The sequence below is a fragment of the Lissotriton helveticus genome, chromosome 12, assembly GCF_964261635.1.
Source record: "Lissotriton helveticus chromosome 12, aLisHel1.1, whole genome shotgun sequence".
Classification (NCBI taxonomy): domain Eukaryota; kingdom Metazoa; phylum Chordata; class Amphibia; order Caudata; family Salamandridae; genus Lissotriton; species Lissotriton helveticus.
The window spans coordinates 18,197,857-18,223,410 of NC_136073.1; the positions used below are offsets into that span (position 1 = coordinate 18,197,857).

Sequence of the window (25,554 nt, forward strand, 5' to 3'; positions counted from 1 at the left end):
TGTGGTTACGGTTTGAGTCGGTTGTTAGGTTGAGAGTTAGGGTTGAGGTTATGGCTAGGAGCAGTTTATGGTTTTGGTTAGTCTTACGCTTTGGGTTACAGTTAGATTTGAGCTTGTGGTTACGGTTTGAGTCGGTTGTTAGGTTGAGAGTTAGGGTTGGGGTTATGGATAGGAGCAGCGTAAGGTTTTGGTTAGTATTATGTTACTGGTTAGAGTTAGATTCGAGCTTGTGGTTATGGGTTGAGTCGGTTGTTAGGCTGAGAGTTAGGGTTGGGGTTATGGATAAGAGCAGCTCATGGTTGCAATTCGTATTACGTTACGGGTAAGTGTTAGATTTGAGCTTCTGGTAACGATTTGCATCGGCTGTTAGGTTTAGAGTTAAAGTTGGGCTTAGGCAAAGGATCAGGGTAAGATGTGGGTTGTGGTTAGGAGTATGTGAAGGGGTAGAGGTAGGTTTGGGTTTTTAGTTGGAGTTAGAGTTTGGGTGTTGGGTTCTGAGTTAGTGTCAGAGGTCGGGTTGGGGGTTAGGGTGCAATCGGGGGTAGGGTATGGTGTGGCTTGGGGTTAGCATTTAGGTAAGGCTTTAAAGTTGGGCTTGAGCTCGTGCTCGGAGTTAGGGTTGGGTTTTAGGTTTACAGTTAGTGTTCGAGTTGGGGTTTGAACTAGGGGAAGTTTAGTGTTGGGTCTGGCGTTGGCTCCAGGTTAAGGTAACACTAAGGGCCTTATTTATGAAGGCCTTGCGCCACCGGTGCGTCACTTTTTCCCATTTTAAAAGTGGCGCATCGGCGGCGCAAGGCCTTCATAAATAAGGCCCTAAGTGTTTAACTTCCGGTTGGTGGTATTGTTGTGGTTTGGGTTGCGGTGCATGGGGGGCAGGGTAAAATTAGTTATTAGATACCATTACAGTTAGGAGTAAATTATGTTAAAAACTACATTAACCCTACGCAGTAGGGTTGATGGGTAAATGAAGGGCTATTCTTCGGATTTAGGGCCCCATTAAAGAATGGTTTAAGGTAAATGCCAGAGGATTGAACAGTGATAAGATACGGATTAAGTTAAAATATTAGGGTCTGGTGTAGGGTTAGTGAAATAGTTGATGTGGAGGCGTCGGTCTGAGAATCTAAGTTCTTTTCCCTCCACTAAGCTCTGGCTCCGGGGTCTACAGAGCCAGGCGTAGCGTCCTAGCTCCCGGACGCCCCTCCAAGGGTATAAAGCGCTGCATGAATGCAAGTAGCCCATCTACGGCCCTCGGTCCTGGGCCTGCACTCGCCCCTGGGGTGAGCCGCAATCGCTCTCCGCCAGGAGCCCCGCGGTTGCCCAAGGTCACCCTGGATCTCTCCGTTCCCTCGAGGCCGTTTCACACAGGCCCTGCCAAGTGACCTCGGGGCCTCGGGATGGCGACAGCTGAGATACCCCCGGCCTGCCCGCCGCTATAAAAGGGCCGGAGCCCGCACCGGCAGCCATCTCGCCAGCACGAGCCCGGCGCACGCTGAAGCCCTCCTGTGATCTTGGGCACACGCTGAAGCCCTTTTGTGATCTTGGGCACACGCTGAAGCCCTCTTGTGATCTTGGGCACACGCTGAAGCCCTCCTGTGATCTTGGGCACACGCTGAAGCCTCCTGTGATCTTGGGCACACGCTGAAGTTGGCGCACGCTGCAGCCCTCCTGTGATCTTGGGCGCACGCTGAAGCCCTCCTGTGATCGTTGGCGCACGCTGCAGCCCTCCTGTGATCCTGGGCGCACGCTGAAGCCCTCCTGTGATCGTGGGCGCACGCTGAAGCCCTCCTGTGATCGTTGGCGCACGCTGCAGCCCTCCTGTGATCCTGGGCGCACGCTGAAGCCCTCCTGTGATCTTGGGCGCACGCTGGTTCTGTTCCGCTCTGCGCTCCCAGCGCTTCGAGGCCTGCCGCGGATCATGCTGGAGCTGGCCCTGCTGGTGGTCGTCCTGCTCCCGGCGGCGGTGCACGGGGAGAGCCCCGACAACTCGCTGGAGAGTGGGGTGAAGCTGTGCGGGCGGGAGTTCATCCGCACCGTGGTCATGTCCTGCGGGGGGTCCCGGTGGAAGCGCTACTCGCCGGAGCCGGGCCGAGGCAGCAGCAACCCCTACAGTGAGTACTCACGGCGGGGCGGGGGGTCTCCCCTTCAGCCCTTTCTGACCCTTTCCGACCCTCAGTAACTCTCTGCTTCTCTTGTTTCTCTCTCAGCCCTCCTCGTCATTCCGCCCCCACCCCTCACTTAGGGTGACCAGGCGTCCCGTTTTGCCAGGACGGTCCCTGTTTTTAACCAGCTGTCCCAGCAAATTTCAAGAAATTTAGCTCATGTCCCCGTTTTTGGAGAGGGTCGACTGAAAACGGTGGGAGGTGTTTTTTATGTTTTATAAAGCAGGGACAGTTAGCAGTTATTTCAAGAAAGCAATTTAATTAACAGGCAAGCTACTGGGCTTAAAAATTGCTTTTTATGTACGTTCTTACTGCCTGGTTTGTAATTCTCTGCTGGGGAGCGCTCTCATCGCTTGAAGTAAAAGTGTAGTCCTTCTTCTATTTTTGTGAAATGTCCCAGTTTTTTACTTTAAAATTCTGGTCACCCTACCCTCACTGCCCTCTCACCTGCAGCCACTCACCTCGGTGTCTCATACTCTAACACGCTTCCCCTCTCTCTCTCTACCTCTCCACCGAGCTCTCCCTCCCTCTCTCTCTCTCTCTCTCTCTCTCTCTCTCTCTCTTTCTCTCTCTCTGTCTCTCTGTCTCTCTCTCTCTCTCTCTCTCTCTCCCTCCCCCTCTCTCTCTCCCTCCCCCTCTCTCTCTCTCTCTCTCTCTCTTCCATGCCCTTCACTCCTCGCGTGTTCTCCCTTTTCTTACTTCCTCTTGTCTCCCCCAACACTGATTCTTGCTCCATCCTGTCCGTCTCTCCTTCACACTCTCTGTTGCACCCCGCTGTCTCTCATCTCCTTCACTTTCTCTCTCTTCTTTTTTCTTTGTACTTTATTTCTCTTTCTCCTGTCCTCCCCCTCCTCCTTTCCTCTCTCTTCTCTCCTCACTCTTTCTTTACCATTCCCTCCTTGTTCTTTATTCGCTCCCCCACTTCCCTCTTTCTCCCTGACTGTGGCTAATAATAGGGTATTCCTTTCATTTTGTTTAGTGCACCTAGAGTGTGACACTTGTACTTGAAGTAAACCCTTAAAAGCGCATTTCAATGAGACGACAACAGCCCAAGAGTAGCCCGTGTAAACAAGCACTGGTAACTCCAATAGCTCTCGCCTATGTAAGAGCGCTTGGCTTTGCAATGTCTTCTAGGCATTGGCTTGTTATACACCAGCGTGGCTGCTGTTCAGCATGCCTACATGTTTGTGGCATAGAGGACGGTGGCGTAGAGTGGCAGCGCAGAGTGCGTGGCATATAGTGGCGTGCCGTAGAGTGGCATGTTGTAGAGTGGAGGGTCCCAGCATCGTAGAATGCAGTGGCGTAGATTAGGGTGGTGCAGAGTAGACTGACAGAGTACCGTGGCCTAGAGTGCAGTAGTGCAGAGTAGAGTGGATTGGCACAGAGTGAATTGCCATAGAGTGCTGAGGCGTAGACTGGAGTAATGCAGAGTGGTGGCATAGAGTGCATTTGTGTAGAGTGCAGTAGAGTGGTGTAGAGTAGAATGGTGCAGAGTAGGCTGCAGTTGCGAAGAGTGCAGTGGTGTAGGAAAGACTGGCAGAAAGTGCTGTGGTGCAGAGTAGAGTGTCTTAAAGTGCACTATTGTAGAGTTGAGTGGCGTAGAGTGGCGTGATGCAGAGTAGAGTGGTGTAGAGTGCAGTGGTGCAGAGTAGAGTGTCGTTGAGTATAGTGGCATAGAGTGCATTGCCTTGGAGTACAGTGGCATAGTGTTGCAGAGTAAAGTGGCATAGAGAGCAGTGGCGTAGAGTCAGTGGTGCAGAGTAGAATAGAGTGGCGTCGAGTGCAGTGGCGTAGAGTGCAATGGTGCAAAGAAGAGTGGCATTGAGTGCAGTGACGTAGAGTGCAGTGGTGAAGAGTAGATTGGCATAGAGTGAAGTGGCGAAGAGTGCATTGGTTTTGAGTAGAGTGGTGTAGAGTGCAGTGATTTAGAGTAGAATGGCGTAGAGTGCAGTTGTGTGGTGCGCTGTAGACTGCACTGACATATAGTGGTGTGTGGCACAGAGTGTAGTGGTGTAGATTGCAGTGACATCGAGTGGAGTGGCGTAGAGTAGAGTGTTGTAGATTACAGTTGCATAGAGTGACATAGAGTTCATTGGTGTAGAGTACAGTGGCATAGTGTATAGTGTTGCAGAGTAAAGTGGCATAGAGAGCAATGGCATAGATTCAGTGGTGCAGAGTAGAATAGAGTGGCGTAGGGTGCAGTGACGTAGAGTGAAATGGTGCAGAGAAGAGTGGCACAGAGTGCAGTAGCATAGACTATAGTGAAATAGAGTTCAGTGGTGCACAGTAGATTGGCGTAGCGTGAAGTGGCGTATAGTACATTGGTTTTGAGTAGCATGTTGTAGAGGGCAGTGGCGTAGAGTGCAGTTGTGGGGTGCAGTGTAGATTACAGAGACAGAGTGGAGTGGCACAGAGTGGAGTGGTGTAGAATGCAATGATGTGGAGTGCAGTGGCATAGAGGGGATTGTTTAAGAGTAGAGTGAAGTGGCATAGAGTGGAGCAGTGCATGGTAGAGTGAAGTGGTTCAGGGTAGAGTGCAGTGACGTAGAGTGCAGCGGTGCAGATATGATTAGAGTGGCATAGAGTGCATTGCCACAGAGCACCGTGTTGCAGAGTAGAGTGGCATAAAGTGGAATGGCATAGATTGAATTGGTGCAGAACAGAACGGAGTGGCCTAGACTGGAGTGGTGTAAAATGTAGTGGTGAAGAGTGCAGTTGGGCCGAGTAGAGTGCATTGGCCTAAAGTAGAGTGGTGCACAGTAGAGTAGAGAGGCAAGAGGGAAGTGGCCTAGAGTGTAGGGGCATAGAGTGGAGTAGTGCAGAGTAGAGTCGTGTGTTGACGCTGAGAGGAGTGGCGTAGAGTGGAGTGCTGCTGAGTAGAGTGGAGTGGTGTAAAGTGGAGTGGTGCAGAGTAGAGTAGAGTGGCGTAGAGTGCCTCAGCCTAACATAGAGTGGTGCACAGTAGAGTAGAGAGGCAAGAGTGAAGTGGCCTAGAGTGTAGGGGCATAGAGTGGAGTAGTGCAGAGTAGAGTAGTGTGTTGACACTGAGAGGAGTGGCGTAGAGTGGAGTGCTGCTGAGTAGAGTGGAGTGGTGTAAAGTGGAGTGGTGCAGAGTAGAGTGGAGTGGTCTAAAGTGGAGTGATGCAGAGTAGACTGGAGTGGTGTAAAGTGGAGTGATGCAGAGTAGAGTGGAGTGGAGTGATGCAGAGTAGACTGGAGTGGTGTAAAGTGGAGTGATGCAGAGTAGAGTGGAGTGGTCTAAAGTGGAGTGAAGCAGAGTAGACTGGTGTAAAGTGGAGTGGTGCAGAGTAGAGTGGAGTGGTGTAAAGTGGAGTGGTGCAGAGTAGAGTGGAGTGGTGTAAAGTGGAGTGGTGCAGAGTAGAGTGGTGCAGAGTAGAGTGGAGTGGTGTAAAGTGGAGTGGTGCAGAGTAGAGTGGAGTGGTGTAAAGTGGAGTGGTGCAGAGTTGAGTGGAGTGGTCTAAAGTGGAGTGAAGCAGAGTAGACTAGAGTGGTATAAAGTGGAGTGGTGTAAAGTGGAGTGGTGCTGAGTAGAGTGGAGTGGTCTAAAGTGGAGTGAAGCCGAGTAGACTGGAGTGGTGTAAAGTGGAGTGGTGCAGAGTAGAGTGGAGTGGTGTAAAGTGGAGTGGTGCAGAGTAGAGTGGAGTGGTGTAAAGTGGAGTGATGCAGAGTAGAGTGGAGTGGTGTAAAGTGGAGTGGTGCAGAGTAGACTGGAGTGGTCTAAAGTGGAGTGATGCAGAGTAGACTGGAGTGGTGTAAAGTGGAGTGATGCAGAGTAGAGTGGAGTGGTCTAAAGTGGAGTGAAGCAGAGTAGACTGGTGTAAAGTGGAGTGGTGCAGAGTAGAGTGGAGTGGTGTAAAGTGGAGTGGTGCAGAGTAGAGTGGAGTGGTGTAAAGTGGAGTGGTGCAGAGTAGAGTGGAGTGGTGTAAAGTGGAGTGGTGCAGAGTTGAGTGGAGTGGTCTAAAGTGGAGTGAAGCAGAGTAGACTAGAGTGGTGTAAAGTGGAGTGGTGCAGAGTAGAGTGGAGTGGTGTAAAGTGGAGTGGTGCTGAGTAGAGTGGAGTGGTCTAAAGTGGAGTGAAGCCGAGTAGACTGGAGTGGTGTAAAGTGGAGTGATGCAGAGTAGAGTGGAGTGGAGTGATGCAGAGTAGAGTGGAGTGGTCTAAAGTGGAGTGGTGCAGAGTAGAGTGGAGTGGTGTAAAGTGGAGTGGTGCAGAGTAGAGTGGAGTGGTGTAAAGTGGAGTGGTGCAGAGTAGAGTGGAGTGGTCTAAAGTGGAGTGATGCAGAGTAGACTGGAGTGGTGTAAAGTGGAGTGATGCAGAGTAGAGTGGAGTGGAGTGATGCAGAGTAGAGTGGAGTGGTCTAAAGTGGAGTGGTGCAGAGTAGAGTAGAGTGGAGTGGTCTAAAGTGGAGTGATGCAGAGTAGACTGGAGTTGTGTAAAGTGGAGTGATGCAGAGTAGAGTGGAGTGGTCTAAAGTGGAGTGAAGCAGAGTAGACTGGTGTAAAGTGGAGTGGTGCAGAGTAGAGTGGAGTGGTGTAAAGTGGAGTGGTGCAGAGTAGAGTGGAGTGGTGTAAAGTGGAGTGGTGCAGAGTAGAGTGGAGTGGTGTAAAGTGGAGTGGTGCAGAGTAGAGTGGAGTGGTGTAAAGTGGAGTGGTGCAGAGTTGAGTGGAGTGGTGTAAAGTGGAGTGGTGCAGAGTTGAGTGGAGTGGTCTAAAGTGGAGTGAAGCAGAGTAGACTAGAGTGGTGTAAAGTGGCGTGGTGCAGAGTAGAGTGGAGTGGTGTAAAGTGGAGTGGTGCTGAGTAGAGTGGAGTGGTCTAAAGTGGAGTGAAGCCGAGTAGACTGGAGTGGTGTAAAGTGGAGTGGTGCAGAGTAGAGTGGAGTGGTGTAAAGTGGAGTGGTGCAGAGTAGAGTGGAGTGGTGTAAAGTGGAGTATGCATGGTGTGTTAGCGCGCCCCATTACAGACAACACGTTTTCAATTAAAGTGACCATTACATTTGCAGAGATATACCGTTTACTGACATAACTATACAGTCCACAAACAATGTGTGGAAATGTCACCACCTACAGTATTGATTTGTTTTGATCATATTAAAATATTGGTTTCCAACACACTTCAAAATTACAAAAAAAAGTGCTTCACTTGTCAATCAATCAATCAATCATACCATTTGTATAGCGCACTACTCACCGGGGAGGGTCTCAAGGCGCTTGGGGGAAGGGGTATGCTACTGCTCGAACAGCCAGGTCTTGAGTTGTTTCCTGAAGGCGACATGGTCCTGGGTCAGCCGAAGGTGGATGGGGAGGGAGTTCCAAGTCTTGGCAGCCAGGTAAGAGAAGGATCTGCCTCCGGCGGTGGCTCTTCGGATGCGTGGTACGGCTGCGAGGGCGAGGCTGGTGGACCGTAGCTGGCGGGTGGGCGCGTAGAAGGTCAGGCGGTCGTTGAGGTACTTGGGGCCCAGGTCGTGGAGAGACTTGTGTGCGTGGGTGAGGAGCCGGAACGTGATCCTCTTGTCGACGGGGAGCCAGTGCAGGTTCCTCAGGTGGCCGGAGATGTGGCTGCGTCGGGGGACATCCAGGATGAGTCGGGCGGAGGCGTTCTGGATGCGCTGGAGTCTTTTTTGCAGTTTGGCTGTGGTTCCGGCGTAGAGGGCGTTTCCGTAGTCCAGTCGGCTGGTGACGAGTGCCTGGGTGACAGTCTTCCTGGTCTCGGTCGGGATCCAGCGTAAGATCTTGCGAAGCATACGCAGGGTGTTGAAGCACGATGAGGAGACGGCGTTGACTTGTCTGGTCATCGACTTGTGCTCCCCTAATTCGGATACAATCTGAAATATCAGCACAGTTCATTTATAGACATTTTTTTTAATTGTGTGTTAGAAAAAGCCTTTTGTTTCAGAGCACCAGTGTCACATAAATGCACCAACTTTGAAATCAGAGAAAGAAAAGTATACACCAAGCTCCTTGGAAAGACAGTCTGACATTTGACCTCTGCCTTTGAATACAGAGCAAATGTGGCAAGATAAGAGCAGGATTTAAAGGCCTGTTTACAGAAAGCGAGCACTCGGGAGAATACAGTAAATAGGCTATGCTCCAGAGAAGGGACAAACTTAAGCTGGGAACCCTAAAACAAATAAAGCCAGCAAATAAAAAGCAAGCAAATGTGAGTTATAAAGCACAAAGCCAATGGTAAGTAACGGGCGCAATGCATTGCGGGGAGAAGCTTTCAGGATGTCCTCAACATGTCTTTAGCAAACCTAGGCTTTGACTGAAAATGTGTAAATGTACAGTAATGAGAACATTTCACAGCTTAGGCCTCAAACTACCAGATCTGCGCAGGCGCAGTGCAGACAGCGACAAAGAGGCGCCGGTGCCAACATCCACATGTAATCTGTTGCTGACACCCAGCCCAGGTGCTTGGCAACACAGAACCTTTGCCAAGGGAAATATTGGTAATACAAACGCAAACACTGTGTTGGCACCGATGTGCGGCGCGGCTGCAGACAGGGCAGGGCGCGGTTTAGGGCACCAGCCTTGCTCAGAGGTGTCCACGTGAATGTCTCTAGGTATGGACTCTGTTGTTGGGAAGGGCAAAAGGACCAGCTGGGGCCATCGACAGGGGCAGGTGGCCACTGTCGACTCATGACAGAGAAAAAAAGAATTGGCAAATAGTTCTTGGCTCTAAAAGGCAGAGCTATTGATTTAGCCAAGGCTTTTTTTTAAATTGGCATTCACATGCAAATTCTTGTGCTATGACGCACGCATGCAGGTGGACACCGACAGTAATCATGCAACGGATTCTCTGTTAAAGGAAATACAGTCAGTGCAATGTGGGGTCCCGCAGGGCTCTTTGTTAAGTCCCCTACTATTTAACATCTACGTGACCCCACATGCCAAAGTGGTGAGATCCTTTGGATTTGAGGTGCTGTCGTATGCCGACGACACTCAGATCATGGTCTCTATCACACAGTCGGTCAACGACTCAGCCCTCGAGTTCAGATCTTGCATGGAGGCAGTGTCCCAGTGGATGATTCGGAACTTTTTCAAATTAAATGGGGAAAAGATGGAGGTCCTGGTTTTTGGAGGAAACCAGGAGATTTGGTCTGATGACTGGTGGCCGGCCTCCCTTGGGGACTGCCCCCACCCGGTCCACTCTGCCAGGAACCTTGGAGTCTTGATAGATTCTGCACTTTCCTTTGACCTTCAGGTCAATAGAACTGTATCCACCTGTTGTGGCATCATCAGGACCCTGAGAAAGATTGCTTCCTATCTGTCTCCTGCTGCCTGGAAACAAGCTACAGTTGCCCTGGTTTCCTCAAGGCTCGATTACTGTAATGCCCTGTATAGTGGCATAAATAAGAGCTCTGTCCATCGTCTTCAAATGGTACAAAATGCTGCAGCCGGGATGGTTTTGAACCTCCCGAGGCTTGCCTGAGTAACCCAGGCTAGGAAGAGTCTCCACTGGCTTCCGGTTCATTCCAGGATCTCCTTCAAACTTCTTTGTTTTGCCCACGGGGCTGTCTTTGGCTCTGGCTCGGAAGGCATTAGGTCTCTTGTCTGCGCATACACTCCCATCAGAACACTCCGCTCTGCCTCCAAAAATCTTCTTTCTGTCCCCAGATTTTCTAGAGCTAAGTGGGGAGGTAGAGCCTTTTCCACCTTGGCCCCTAAATTATGAAACTCCCTCCCTCCAGAACTGATCAGTCAACCTTCATTGTTGATCTTCCGCAGACATCTTAAAACTTGGCTTTTCGCCAAAGCGTACCAGTAATTCCTGTTCTCGATGTCCTGAGACTATGTGTTTGTCCGTTGTCTGCGCCTTGATGCCCTTGGGCTAAGTCGCGCGATACAAATCCCCGTTCATTCATTCATTCCAAGGGGGCCACCATTGCGTTGTCGTGTGTCACAGCACATGTGTGCATTATGACTCGTGTATGCAAGAGCACCATCAGGGGTTTAAGTGGGATGAACAGACTGGGGGGTCTCACAGAGGGGTGTGGCCGATGTAATTAAGGGCGTGGCTTAAATCATTTAAGCTAGCCCTCATGCATCACCACTGTACTGTATATAAAAATAACTTTTAATAAAATACTACTAAATAATAAAAAATATAAAAAATCTGTGCTTAGCACAGTGCGCCACCCGACTAGTATGTTGCCTCTTCTGTCATTGTATCCAGATATATAATACAATATGTAACATTACACCTACAACAAAGCAGAACTAATGGCATTGTCAATGTTTGTAAGATAAATAAGCAGCAACTAAGGCTTCGTTGTTTATAATATTGAAAATACTTCAGTTCTGAAATGATGAGACTGAAAGAACTATAACGAGTCTCTTTGACGTTCCATCAAAGGCAGTGAAGCGTGGTGCTACTGCAGGGTTAAGATTTTTTTTCACCCTGAGGGTGAGGGCAAAAATGGAGAGCCCGATAGAGACCCGTCTCGGAACCTGCTTTTTAGAACTGCTGGAGTTGAGCACCGGCAGGGCTGGCCCACTTAAAGCCCTGTCCACCATGATGCATGTGTGTGTTCTGATTCACAGCAGCCATTGTTCATTTACTGGTATACCATGGGGGCAGCCATTTTGGATTGGGAAATTAAAATGTGGAAGAGCACAAAATCAAGGGTACATAAGATCAAAAAAGGGAGCGAAAGGCATCATACAACTTTCCAACTGTTGATTCTCGTCAAAATGCACGAAAATATTCAAATCTGGTACCAGTATGGGGAGCATCTGGGAGAGTAAAAACTGTAGAATGGAGCAGTAAAGGAGAGAGATATTAAAGCATCAGTATGAAGTGCTCCATGTACAAGAAATATACACATCGGCTTTAGCTAGCACTGGAAGGACACAGCACATCCAATCAGAACAATGCAAGACGAAAAGGCTCTGGGAGGGACAAACGCCAAAATGGGGAGTGAAACCGCGGGATCAGAAAAGAGCAGACGACAAAGATGAGCAAGAGGCTGACCCAATGCTCACTCTAAGCACATGTTATGTTTCGGAAACAACAGGTCTGCCAACAGGCAGCTCAAGCTCTGTCGCCTAGACCTAAAAACACTCCTATTGACTAGCTAGCTGTTTTTAATGTTCAATACTGAGCAGATCTGTGCTAGCGCTACATTACATCTGTCTAGGCCTGTGCATACATTTATCACGCAAGGACAATCTTTAGTACAACTCCTTGCACGCTTTAGCAGTAGTTCGTGGAAATATTCCATGAACTTTGCTTACACAGTATCGTAATTGTTTGTACCGCTGGTGTCTGTCTGAGGTTTTCTGGCATGGTTATTTGGCCAAGGGTAGTTTTGCAACACATGCGTAAGGCTTGGGTTGTTTTTTCCACCAGATTTTGATTTCTGATGGTTAATGGCGTTTTTTGTTGTTGTAACAAATGGTAAAAAAACAAGCAAAAAAACAAGCTTTACACCTAAAAACACCGAGAACTACAGTTTTTTGTACAAACAGAGGGCCATATTACCAAGGTGAAGTATCGCCGCTTTTTCGGTGAATTGTGCCGAGAAAGCGGCGATACTTCTAGCGCCCTATTAACAAGGGCATGCTAACGCCTGCCTCAAGCCCACTTTGCATGTCAGCAAGAAACATCGCTAATGACATGCAAAGTGGGCGTTCCCACGTCCAACCACATGTAAAATGTGGTTGGAGGTGGGAACACCCTATTACCTAGGCAGGCGTTGGGAGAGGGAGACCTGCGATAAACTCGTTTATCGCAGGTCTCCCAACGCCTGCTCTGATCAGGTGTTAGGGCATTGATAACATGGGGGTGTGGATCATAAAGCTGAATCCACCCCCCCATATTATCAAGGAACACATTAGCGCGTGAAAACAACGCTTGTTTTCACGCGCTAATGTTCCCTATCGCCGGATTTAATATCGCCTATGTGTTGCGTGTTGATAATGACGCGCTAACACGGCGATAAAATCCGGCGATAGGGAAATGTACGATGTGCGTTTTTAACGCACATCTTGGTAATATGGCCTAGAATTTTTACTCAAAATACATATAATACTCAATAGTTCTCACGTGAACCACGTGCACTCCTCATAAATAAACCTGTACAACTTCAGACAGCACTATTTTTGTCCCACACACACTGCTGTTGAGGGCAAGAGCCATCAAGATGTCAACGTTTAGGATTAGAGTTCAGTGACCTGGGTGAGAGCGGGAGCTGAGGACGGCGAACAGTTTGCTCGCAGGGACTTCGGTGGAGGAGGTGTCCAGGCTGGGGACACACGGGCAGGGGATGAGCAGAGCTGGGGACATGTGGATGTGGGACTCCTGATGAGCACTAGAAGTCCACCAGGGCCCCCCTTGAAGCTGTTGTACAGTTACTAACAATGTGCCACTTTTTTTTTACTATTTAAAAACTTTACAAAACGTGAAGTTTGTTTTTAACCCCTCCCATGCTGGTGACGGAACCGCTCTGTCACTAGCCTCGGACGAGCTGTGCTGGTGACGGAGCGGTTCCGTCACGGCCCGCTCGGCGGGCCTGCGCGGCGCTGATTACGTGCCTGCGCTGAGCGTTCCATTGAGCGGGTGGGGCGTGAAGGAAACGCTCCGTCATAAGCACAGCGTGCCTGAGACTCGTGACGGAGCGGTTCCGTCACGAGCAAAGGAGCGCTGCGCGGCCCCCCCCCACCCCCTTAGCACTGCGGCGGAATTGCCGCTGCAGCAAAGGGGTTAAAAATGCAAAGTGTCAAATCAAGTTTCTCCAAGTTGGAGATTGATGTACTGACAGCAAGGGGATGCCTCTATTTCTGAGCTGCACTGTCTAAAATAATGCTCTAACCCAGAGAACTATTGGGTCAACTGAATTCACTTTACACACTGCAGACGCATAAAAACAGGAGCTCGGCTCATCGCTGTGCCAGCACAGCCCCCATAATGTGCCCCGGTGTGTCTGTGCTTCAGAGAATTACCACATAATTCACATTCATTCATGCAGTTAGCATCAGGTAAAGGTGACCTGGAATAGTCCAAACTGTCACTGCCACATCTACTTTTCTTCCCACTCCAACAAGTGCAACTGTGAGTGGTACAAGCACCAGAGGCCTCTGGAGAAATACCCCCGGCCCGGCCACTTACAATTTTACAAATTAACCCTGAGAGGGCTGAAGATATGGTAACACCTTCCTGCCTGTTGGTTTTGCACACATACGACTTGAATGAAAGCGCCTAAGATGTAGACACGTCAATGCAAGCGCTATAAGCTCCTCTCAGCCGAGCCACTCATGCTCCCAGCCCACGCCCCCATTTCTGCATAGGAAGGATGAACTCGCCTATGAGCCTGAGCCAGTCATCGTGGCCTCCAGACACTTTCTGACTCCTTCTAGGCACTATGAGTGCGGCACTAGAGGTTGGCACTGACATTGTAAAATGTAAATTGATACTTGTATAGCGCACTACTCACCCGCAAGGGTCTCAAGGCGCTCGTACGAATATCGCTGTGGAACCCATCCTGGCTTTCCCTGTGAGGTGTAGCGTTAAACAGGGACCCCCTGAGTAGAATCAGATTCCTGGATCAGGGCAAAGCAATTGATAGCAAAAAATTCACATCCAGGCAATAACGGTGTAGACAACTGGCAACAACTTAGTGTGACATTATAAACACAAGTAAAAGAAAAAAGGTATAACCAATAATCATAATGATATAACATTTAATAACAATCATAAAATTTGATAAACACATTCATTTCGATACAAAATGTTGTAAAAAGATAATAAGGAAGAATACAGTATTCAATTGCAGTATTCACTCTACTATTGGGGAAAAATAAAAAGCTCTGATAACTCCCAAGGCTGATTGTCGGAATTGATGTCTGTCTGTCGACGCGTTTCGACACAACCAGTGTGTCTTCTTCAGGACAATATCAGCGTATTTCTACTGATTTCTTCATATGTTTTCTCAGGATTCGTAGATAAAAATATAGTGCAGTATATGATGTACTGTCCTATCACTACCTCACGGTCTTTGATCTTTTGTTTGAATACAACTATAACAAACGTTCCGAGTTTTTCATCATCTGGAGCTCATTGTAATTAAGGCCATTCTAATTATTTCTTGTCCCATTAAAGCATGCTCATTAGTAGTTAACGTCCGAAGATCTGCACTTGGATCACGTCATATATATCACGCATAAGCCAGGCTCATGAGCAGATACTTTTTTGTTAAGGTACTGCGCCTCGCACGTTCCCGTTTAGATTTCCAAATTGCTTGGAGAACGTTCAAGAGGTTTGGGACGATGATGGAGTCTGGAATCCGGAATGGCGGTAGTAGAATGCCAATATAATAACCTGCTTGAGGGTCAAGGCCTGGCGTGTTCAATGGCGGCGTCTCTGTCCGTGACGTGACGTGCGAGGCGCAGTACCTTAACAAAAAAGTATCTGCTCATGAGCCTGGCTTATGCGTGATATATATGACGTGATCCAAGTGCAGATCTTCGGACGTTAACTACTAATGAGCATGCTTTAATGGGACAAGAAATAATTAGAATGGCCTTAATTACAATGAGCTCCAGATGATGAAAAACTCGGAACGTTTGTTATAGTTGTATTCAAACAAAAGATCAAAGACCGTGAGGTAGTGATAGGACAGTACATCATATACTGCACTATATTTTTATCTACGAATCCTGAGAAAACATATGAAGAAATCAGTAGAAATACGCTGATATTGTCCTGAAGAAAACACACTGGTTGTGTCGAAACGCGTCGACAGACAGACATCAATTCCGACAATCAGCCTTGGGAGTTATCAGAGCTTTTTATTTTTCCCCAATAGTAGAGTGAATACTGCAATTGAATACTGTATTCTTCCTTATTATCTTTTTACAACATTTTGTATCGAAATGAATGTGTTTATCAAATTTTATCATTGTTATTAAATGTTATATCATTATGATTATTGGTTATACCTTTTTTCTTTTACTTGTGTTTATAATGTCACACTAAGTTGTTGCCAGTTGTCTACACCGTTATTGCCTGGATGTGAATTTTTTGCTATCAATTTCCCTGTGAGGTGTCCACTCATGGGCACCACCAAGGTGGAGGCCAGGCATCCTTAGCGTTGTGGGGGCCGTCGTGGAGATTAAGCAAGCTATTGCCCAGAGTTGCAGAGTGGGACTCCATGATTGGAATAGGCACAGAGGCGAGAATTATCAGGTTCGTGGAATTTTTGAGCCCAAGACCCGCCGAGGCAGGGAATTGAACCCTGGTCCCGGGCTAGACCTCTGCAACAGGGTCTGCCACTCTAACCATTGAGCCACACGTCTCATTGTCTAAGAGTCCTTTGTCTGGATTGTCAGGTAACGATAAAGAGTGTGTGAAATCTGGGTAATTTCCATTCATGTAATTATGCGCAATTTCAGCATAATTACTCAAATTGCACGTTAATTACCTGTTATGCTTTGTTATGGGATTTTATAAAGCGCGCAGCTGCCCCAGCAACGAGGCATCCCAGTGCTATAATGCAACTGTCTTAGGCAAACAAGAAAACACACAAAGAGCAGTTATGCGGGGAATAGGTGAGTTTTGATGGCTTTACGGAAGAGAGAATGATTTTGGATGTTTCTGATATGTGCGGGAAGGGAGTTCCAGAGCTTAGGAGCACGAACGCGGAAGGAGCGATCTTCAGCCCGTACTCTCTTAAACCGGGGGACAGCAGCCAAGTGCTGGTCCATGGAGCGTAACTGGTGAGGGGGTATGTAGGGCAATATGAGACTGGCCAGAATAGCGGGAGATTGGAGAAACATGATTCTGTGGGCAATACAGAGGGTCTTAAATTGAAGACGTTTCTCCACTGGCAGCCAATGCAGTTTGCAGATGCAGCCAGCAGTGGGACAAGTTCTCGGCAGGCCGAGGAGAGCCCGGGCCGCCGCATTTTGTACCCTTTGTAGACGTAGTATCTCTGCACTGTTGGCCCCAATATATAGGGAGTTAGCATAGTCCAGTCTGGAGAGTACTGTGGCCCGAATGATCACCTGACTGATGGTAGGATCAAAGAAACCCAGCAGGGGTTTGAGCCCTCATAAGCGCCCGAAGCATACCCCGGCAACTACCTTATGTCTGGGCATGAAAAGTAAGAGCGGAGTCTATCCAGAAACCCAGATTTTTGACTGCTGGTTCCGGATGCCAGCAGAAGACCCAGGGAGGACGGCCACCAATGCTCACTCCACAGATGGTTGTCTTTGCCCACCAACAAGATCTCTGATTTGTTGGCATTAACTTGTAGACTGTTGGCCGTCATCGAATCTGCAATGGCTGTTATATCTTCCTTAAACTTAAGTGCATCCTGCCCATACATAGTCCTCAGATAGTGCTACCGTCATCCCGGGTACGATACCACAGCTAACCCTCTGTTTTTGGCTACTGCTGCCAGAGGTTGGATATAGATGTTAAAAAGGGTTAGGCTAAGAGCCGAACCCTGCGGACCACCTTGGTGGACAGCATGTACCTGGGACTAGAAGGGAGGGACAGACACCTGGTAAGTAAGCTCTACTAGAAAGGAGGTGAGCCAACCCAGGGCAGAACCGCCGACACCGATATCCTCCAAGCGCTGCATTACGATCTGATGGGACACAGTGTCCAACGCAGCACTAGGATCCAATCAAATTAAAGCGGAGGTGCAACCGACATCTAACGTGCCCTCAGATGTCCTGTTACAGCCAGAAGGGCGGACTCAGTGCTGTGAGAGCGGAAACCGTTCTGGGATGGGTCGAGCAGGTTGTTATCTTCTAAAAACTTTGTGAGAGTGGCATTGATGTGGGCTTCGGTGATCTTACAGACCGACAGGAGGAGGGAGATAGGGCGGAAGCTCTCTGGTTTGGAGGCATCCAGCATGGGCTTCTTTAACAGAGGGACCACCTTGGTATGTTTACATGCAGTGGGAACCACCACAGAAGACAGAGATAGATTGAGGAGTTTTCAAAAGGGGGAAAGAAGTTGAGGTAAAAAATTTCTGGAATTGGTCCGGTTTGAGAGGATCTGCAAGGTATCCTGATTTAAGTTTATTACAAATCGTGCGCATCACTTCTTGAGTGAGCGCCGGGAAGACAGAGAGTGCTGGGGCATCGCAGGACCGCAGGGAGGGGCTGGCCCTAGCCTCAGTGTGGGGGAAAGTTTTATAGATGATCTCGATCTTCTTGATTACGAAGGCAGCAAGGCTCTCGCATTGCTGATTAGAAGAAGGAGCGGGTTAACTGAGGTTGCCCTGAGGATTTAAGGTCCTTGAGCAGAGAGAAGACAGGTTCAGCATGATTACTGCAGAGTCTGATCTCCTCAGCATAGTAGGCAGTGCTTTCCTTCTGGCTGGCTCTATGATAGTTCTTGATGGCTGCATGGTATTGCGTTTTCAGAATAGGGTCATAGTCACGCCTCCATGCCCATTCCAGCCTTTTACAGCTTTTATGGATTGAGGTCCGGTTATCATTGTACCACGGGCTGGGCTGAGTATTATGGCTCCGAGACCACCTGGCGAGGGGAACATCCTTTACAACGCAACTGTTACAACGAAGTACCTTTACGACGCAACCATTACAACGACTTGCGCTGGGGGGCGCTCTAGGATAGGGAATAGTTTCCAACACCTTCCCTACTATCCACGGGGACTGGAGTTGCAATAGTAAATTAAACTATTCACTATCCAGCGCCCCCCAACGCAAGTCGTTGTAACGACTTGCGTTGTAAAACTTGCGTCGTAAAGGCATGCGTTGTAATAGCATGCGTTGTAACGTCATACATACCCTGGCGGGAATGAGAGAGTCAAGGGAATGTGTCAGCCATTCCGAAAGGATACTCTACACCACATCTGGGTTGTCGGGAAGACTGAGCGTTTGACTCAAAAGGAGAGTGTGGAACTGTTTGGAGTCGAGTTTATGCCAGGGGCGCCTTAAAACGGATCTACACACTGTACCCTGAGAGGAGCCCACTCCCAATAGTGACACGGTTACCAAATAATGGTCAGACCAGCTCATAGGAATAGGTGTATTAACTATGAGAGAGGGCAAGTTAGAAAGAACAGGGTACAGTAAGTGTCCGGCAGAATGAGTACCTCCTGGGACGCGCTGGATCAGTTTCAAGACAGCAGATAAGCTAAGAGATTGCTGATTTCAGAGTCATGACTGCCATCCAGATTGAGGTCTCCAATTGGCTGGTCTGATGGCGAGTATACCAGAGGTTAGCATTGAGGAGAATCCTGAACAGTGCACACTCACAGCCCACTAGGCCCTCTTTAATTAGGGGGGAAGTGTATCCAGTTGTAAAGATGATTGGGATACCACCACCCCGGGCCCCTCTGTTGAGTGTCACAATGTTGTACCCTTGAGGCATGGCTAAGCCAGGTTCCGCCTCCGTGTTGTCAATGAGCCATGTCTCAGTAAGAAAGAGAATATCCGGTGCCTCATTGTGAAGTAGATCAAATACTTCAATGAAGTGCTTTACTAGGGAGTGGCAATTCAAACTGAAAAGTTTGATAGAGTGCAGGGAGGGGATGGAGGGACAGCGTTATCTAGAGAGCAGAATCCAAACTGAATATAGCAGAAGTGCCCTTCCAGTGAGGCGCTTAGGTGGGGAGCACATGGGCTTAGCGCCTTAATAATAGCAAGTAGGTCATCTCGGGAGTATATATTTTTTGCAAAAACCATACCAGCAGCACGTCTGGCGTAGTCCAGTCGCGGATGGGCACAAACGGGCGCGCCAGCGGCGCGTACACACCGCGGCGGCATTAAATGGCTGGGGGGCACAACTGGCTCCTCCCGGTCGAGCTTCTGATTGGTTCAAAGGAGCCAATCAGAGCTCTGCCTGTCCGTGAAGTGCGGAAGAGAAAGAGATGCGGCAGAACACAGGAGAGCACTACAAGATAAACAATCATTTGCAATGCAATAGGTCTCTCATATATAAAGTTTGAGCTATTGGTGTTGCATTATTATTAGCAATGCCAATAGCTCAAACTTTAATAATGCGAGACCTATTGCATTTCCAATGCTTGTTTCCCTCTCTCTCTCTTTCTGGCCCCTTTTGTGCGACCAAATTTGTCAGGGAGTTGGAGGCCTGCCAGGCTTCCCACGTGTGCCCGGAGCCTCGGCTCCCCACAGCGGAGCGGGCCCAGAGTTCTCTTCCGGGTAAGAAGGAAAAAGATCAAAGAGTTCTGAAATGCTGTGGAGTGAAGAGAAAAAAAAAAAAAGAAAGAAAAAACCCGCAAGCCTGGACACATTCCAGCATTTACAGCAAAGCCGATCCCCGGCGTGGGAGGGAGAGGGAAACCTGACCACATGAAGTGAAAGAGAAACGCAAGCAAGAGCGCAGTTGTTTATTGTGTTCTTTTTGTCTTTCACTCACTCCTCTACAATTAGTATGTGCTCAGCATGCTATGATTACGACTGACTCAAAAACAAACAGCCCAAGTTGACTCATGCATCCCATGGAAGCCAATATTTAGGAGGAACACGCAAGACGGAGGTTTTGATTTTGCAGTAGAAAGAGAAATAATTGTTTTTGCCCCCATCGCCCCCTCCAGTCTTGCCTCTTGAATACATGAGATTTAATGAGGGATAAAGAAAAAAAAGTTGAAAAATCTAATTAGTCAAAGGTCCTGAAAATAAGTGCACTGGAAACGGATGTTATAATTATCGCACAAAATATGAGGCATTCAGAATTTATAGGCAGCTATAACTATCCCTTACTTTGAGGTAGGTTTGCCCAGAAAATGAGTCATCATGTAATGAGTTTGGTGCTAATGTAACTCATGCTGCGCTTGGGCATGCTGTGGTGGGAGGCAGGAGGGTCTGCAGGCACTGCCGATGGCGCTGGGGCAGGCTGTGGTGGGAGGGTCTGCAGGCACTGCCGATGGCGCTGGGGCAGGCTGTGGTGGGAGGCGGGAGGCATCTGTAGGCATTGCCTATGGCGCTGGGGCAGGCTGTGGTGGGAGACGGGAGGGGTATGCAGGCACTGCCAATAGCGCTTGGGCAGGCTGTGGTGGGAGGCGGCTGCAGGCACCGCCGATCTTCTATTAATATTGGCGATTGGGCAGGCTGTGGTGGGAGGCGGAAGGGGTCTGCAGACACCGCCGATGGCGCTTGGGCAGGCTGTGGTGGGAGGCGGAAGGGGTCTGCAGGCACTGCCAAAATAGCTTCTTACGGATGAAAATATACAGAACTTACCAATACAATTTTTAGCCAAAAATAAAATTGGTGGTATTTTGGGGAGAAGTTTTGAAAAATAAGCCACTAACGAATAACATTAAAAAACTAGGTGCATGGGGTGCAAAGTGCACACAGTGAAAGGACAAAAGGGTGGAAGGAGGTAATACGAGGATGTGGGGAAGGAGGCGCATACAAGGGAAATGGAGATGGGCAGGAGAAGGTAGCAGTCAGTGGCGAACAAGGAGCTAACAGAACAAGCATTGGCGGCCGTGAAACGAAAATCGGCCGCAAAATAATAATAAAAAAAAAACGGGGAAAAAAACGCGAGTGTGACGCAAAATTGGCCGTGAAATGAAAGAAAAACAAGTCGGATGGGGTGGGGGGCGGGGGAGAAGGAGAGTGAGCAGCCTTTGCTGAGCGAGTGGGGAGGGGGGAAGGGGGGAAGGGGGGAGGGGAAACAAGAGACACGGCCTGGCGGCCGTGAAAGTGAAAGCTCTTGGCATTGCTGTGGGGAGGGGGGAGGAGAAATGCGACACGGCCGAAAGCCTTTGATGCAGCAGGGGGCGGTGAAGCTGCTGGCAGCAGATGGCTGGCTTTCATGTGCACGCGCATTTTATGTCAATGCGCTTGCGCATTGAGCTTGCTTTTCACGGGCACTGCATGGAATCGCCCGATGGATAAGTTCTGGATAAGCCCCTATATTCTCCCAAGCTCAATGCGCAAGCGCATTGACAGGCGAGACCTAATAAAACCAGTTAGCTGAGTTTAAAAATATACAGGGATTCAAAGTCAGCGTCAGCGCGCACTGAATAGAACTACAGATTCACTTAAAATGGTAACTCAGAACTTAACTACAGTGTTTAAGTATAGACATATTTAAATATTGCCACTTTAATAGAATAATTGTGAAAAAATTTGAAGGAAAGGCCCAAAGATTCCCCCCTCCCCCATGCTGTGGGGGAGGGGCACGGCATAAAAAAGTTTGAAGACTACTGCCCTAAACACTCCCATAGGGGGCGCTGAATCAAAACGTCATGTCAATACATTTATAACCAGGAAATCAGGAGAGGAGGGTCAGAACCCAGGAGTTATTTCCCCAATCTAAGAGTAATGAGAAGGGGAACAAACCGTACTTGAGGCACGGGTGCTAACAGCAGGATTACCCATTACTGCTAGACCTCATGTGCCTGTGTTTAGAGTCTATCCCCCAGATTCATAATTGTCCCGTTTCGCGAGTCCTTAATAGAGATTATTAAGGAATTGCTACTAAGGACTTTCAAACGGGATTCATGTAGAAATTGCCAAAAAAAATGCAATTCCTAAAGCTTCCTTAAAGGCCCATAGGAATGAATGGGGAGTCATTCCTTATTTGCGATTAGCAATTTGCTAATCGCAAATAAGGATTCGATTTCAAGGGTGCCAGGGGTGTCCAAGCACCCCTGAAATGAAAATGTAGACTGATGTTGCGCACACACATGTCCAAAGGACATGTGTGTGTGTAACATACAACTTAGTCTAACATACAACTTAGTCTAACATACAACTTAGAAAAATGCATTAAAGTGCATTTTTCTAAGTTTCCGCTATTTACCACGAGGTTTGACTTTGCGGTAAATAGCGGCCCATAATTGCGAATTCGCAATTTTTAAACGTTTCATGAATTGCATTTAAGGAATCTCAAATAGAGATTCCTTAAATGTAATTTCTCGCATAATTGCGAATTCTATAATAGCGATTTTTGCATTTGGGATGATGAATCCCAAATGCAAAAATTGCGCTCGCAAAGGGTCAGATTCTCAGAATCTGTCCCTTTGCGAGCGCAATTTTCAATGATGAATCTGGCTGTATGCTTCTAGATATGCTGTTTTATATTTTTTTTACATACCATGAGCTGTGTCATCTTCTGAACACATTAAAGTAAAGGAAATGAAACAAATGCAGTACGGTAACATGTTATGGCGGAATGAAGTACTAATGCCTTAATGTATGTCTTGCATTTCAGGGGAACTCCTGGATTGGCTGAACAGTGACCACTTCTTCTTGCTTCCTGACCATCTCAACTCCATTCCAGATGGTGAGCGGGAGGGCCAGGACCCCACAGGAGCTGCTGCACCCCTTGGAGGCGCCAAACTAGACAATCTTCTGGGACCCCAGGAAGGCCCGATGCACGAAGAGGAAAATGGCCAACTCATGGCTGCCCCATCCCGTTCCAAGCGGAGCACGGGCCCTGCAGGCTCCTGCTGCCGGCGCGGCTGCACCAAAAGCGAGCTGGTGCGCTTCTGTTAGAGGCCACCGGGGAACCAACCCAACCAAACAAAACCTACCCGAAATCCACACAAAACCACAAGAGCAGAGAGCAGCACTCTTTTTCCCAGTGACAAGACGGACAGTGGGACTTAATGCAATGTATTGATGTGAAAGATGACCCTAAAAATTTGTGTGAGAGACCCTTGAGGGGGCTACAGGACGTGATCAAATCTGTACCCAAGCAGGAACTAGTGCATTGATGTGAAAGATGACCCTCTAAAGATGTGTGAGAGAGTCTTGAGGGGGCTATAAGACATGATCAAATCTGCACCCAAGCAGGAACTAGTGCATTCATGTGATAGATAAACCTCAAAAGCTGTGTGAGAGACTCTTGAGTGGGCAGCAAGACATGATCAAATCTGTACCCAAGCAAGAATTAGTGCATTGATGTGACCGATTAACCTCAAAAGCTGTGTGAGAGACTCTTGAAGGGGCAACAAGACATGATCAAATCTGTACCCAAGCAGGAATTAGTGCATTGATGTGAAAGCTGACCCTCTAAAGATGTGTGAGAGACTCTTGAGTGGGCAACAAGACATGATCAAATCTGTACCCAAGCAAGAATTAGTGCATTGATGTGACCGATTAACCTCAAAAGCTGTGTGAGAGACTCTTGAAGGGGCAACAAGACATGATCAAATCTGTACCCAAGCAGGAATTAGTGCATTGATGTGAAAGCTGACCCTCTAAAGATGTGTGAGAGACTCTTGAGTGGGCAACAAGACATGATCAAATCTGTACCCAAGCAAGAATTAGTGCATTGATGTGACCGATTAACCTCAAAAGCTGTGTGAGAGACTCTTGAAGGGGCAACAAGACATGATCAAATCTGTACCCAAGCAGGAATTAGTGCATTGATGTGAAAGCTGACCCTCTAAAGATGTGTGAGAGACTCTTGAGTGGGCAACAAGACATGATCAAATCTGTACCCAAGCAGGAATTAGTGCATTGATGTGAAAGCTGACCCTCTAAAGATGTGTGAGAGACTCTTGAGTGGGCAACAAGACATGATCAAATCTGTACCCAAGCAGGAACTAGTGCATTAATGTGAAAGATGACCCTCAAAAGCTGTGTGAGAGACTCTTGAGGGGGTAACAAGACATGATCAAATCTGTACCCAAGCAGGAACTAGTGCATTAATGTGAAAGATGACCCTCAAAAGCTGTGTGAGAGACTCTTGAGGGGGTAACAAGACATGATCAAATCTGTACCCAAGCAGGAACGAGTGCATTGCTGTGAAAGATGACCCTCAAAAGCTGTGTGAGAGACTCTTGAGGGGGTAACAAGACATGATCAAATCTGTACCCAAGCAGGAACTAGTGCATTGCTGTGAAAGATGACCCTCAAAAGCTGTGTGAGAGACTCTTGAGTGGGCAACAAGACATGATCAAACCTGTACCCAAGCAGGAACTAGTGCATTAATGTGAAAGATGACCTTAAAGGTTGTGTGACATTCTTGAGGGGGCAACAAGACATGATCAAACCTGTACCCAAGCAGGAACTAGTGCATTAATGTGAAAGATGACCTTAAAGGTTGTGTGACACTCTTGAGGGGGCAACAAGACATGATCAAACCTGTACCCAAGCAGGAATTAGTGCATTGATGGGAAAGATGACCCTCTAAAGCTGTGTGAGAGACTCTTGAAGGGGCAACAAGACATGATCAAACGATCAAACGTGTACCCAAGCAGGAACTAGTGCATTGATGTGAAAGATGACCCTAAGGGATGTGTGAGAGACTCTTTCTTGAGGGGGTTACAATACTTGATCCAGTCAGTACCCGTGAAGGAATCCGGGAACAACACCGACAACTGGGTCAGCAGAAGCAAAAGGAATAACAGACTTTCTTTCCTGTTGCCACATGCTGTAGTTATAGGTGCAAGAGGCGGGGCTCATGATTGGGACAGGTTGAGAGAGTAAAGGGGGGCGGGACCCTGATACTGCTGGGCCCACATTGAAATGCTTGGTGGCCGCTCGTGCAGTGTTTATTCAACGAAGTACCCTGTTTTGGTGCTGTGAAGGTCAAGGCATCGAACACTTGCCTTAAACCCTCAGGGGAGGGCGGGGCTTGGGAAGCAGGCACCTTAAAAGGGCAAGGCCTTCACCGCCCACCCAGGGACCTCCACAGCCCCCAAAAATACATGTGCCCGAGTAAGGGCTAAGGAACCTCACACCAATGAGGACACAGTAATATCACAAGTCCCTCTGTGGCAGATGGGGCAGCAGCACTCTTTGCAAGCCTCAAGTTGGTCCCTCTGAAAGCGCTTCAAGGTTGGGGGCAGGGTCAGTCGACAGGGACTTTATAGCCAAATCAGGAACAGTTCCCGACTTTGTACAGGAAAACCGAGAAAGCACCTTTATTTAAGCTTGATTTATTTTATTATAATATCTGTTATTTTGTGCAGCCTAAATGTGTTTATTGTTTTTACGAAAACTATGGCCTCTATTGGTTGGACACCTCTGAGGGAGGGGCGCCTATGAGGGAGGGGCAACTCTGAGGGTGGGGCTCGGGCTAGAGAGAACCGTACATAAATCAAATATTTAATAGTGCATGGCAGGAGTAATGGAGAGTGGGGAAATAGATGACACGCGCCCTTGGCCCTCCTGCTCAATGCTTTCCCTTACATGCCATTGGGTAAACATCACTTACAACGCAACTTTTACAACGCACTACCATTACAACGCGGTCATTATAACGCAAACTATTACAACGCATTGCGCTGGGGGGCGCTCTAGGATAGGGAATAGGTTAATTTACTATCCAATAACCTTCCCTAGTGTCCACGGGGACTGGAGTTGGAATAGTGAATTCAACTATTCACTATCCAGCACCCAAAAGCGCTATGCGTTGTAATGGTATGCGATGTAAAACCGCGTTATAAAGGCAGGGGTTGTAATAGCCTGCGTTG

At 48.2% G+C, this 25,554-nt stretch overlaps 1 protein-coding gene across 1 annotated transcript; it reads left to right on the forward strand.

The window, feature by feature from the left end:
• The first annotated feature begins 1,585 nt into the window (after positions 1-1,585).
• Positions 1,586-22,632, forward strand: INSL3 (insulin like 3). Its single transcript, XM_078671641.1, has 2 exons — positions 1,586-2,108; positions 22,341-22,632. Exons 1-2 carry the CDS (start codon positions 1,916-1,918, stop codon positions 22,622-22,624), a joined length of 477 nt encoding a protein of 158 aa, XP_078527767.1. The 5' UTR covers positions 1,586-1,915; the 3' UTR covers positions 22,625-22,632.
• Positions 22,633-25,554: the final 2,922 nt, after the last annotated feature.

Bases quoted from the DNA above. Each gene is read 5' to 3' on its own strand.
- INSL3 (XM_078671641.1), top strand. From the start codon at position 1,916: ATGCTGGAGCTGGCCCTGCTGGTGGTCGTCCTGCTCCCGGCGGCGGTG. The intron at 2,109-22,340 runs GTGAGTACTCAC...CTTGCATTTCAG, and splicing joins AGGCAGCAGCAACCCCTACA to GGGAACTCCTGGATTGGCTG.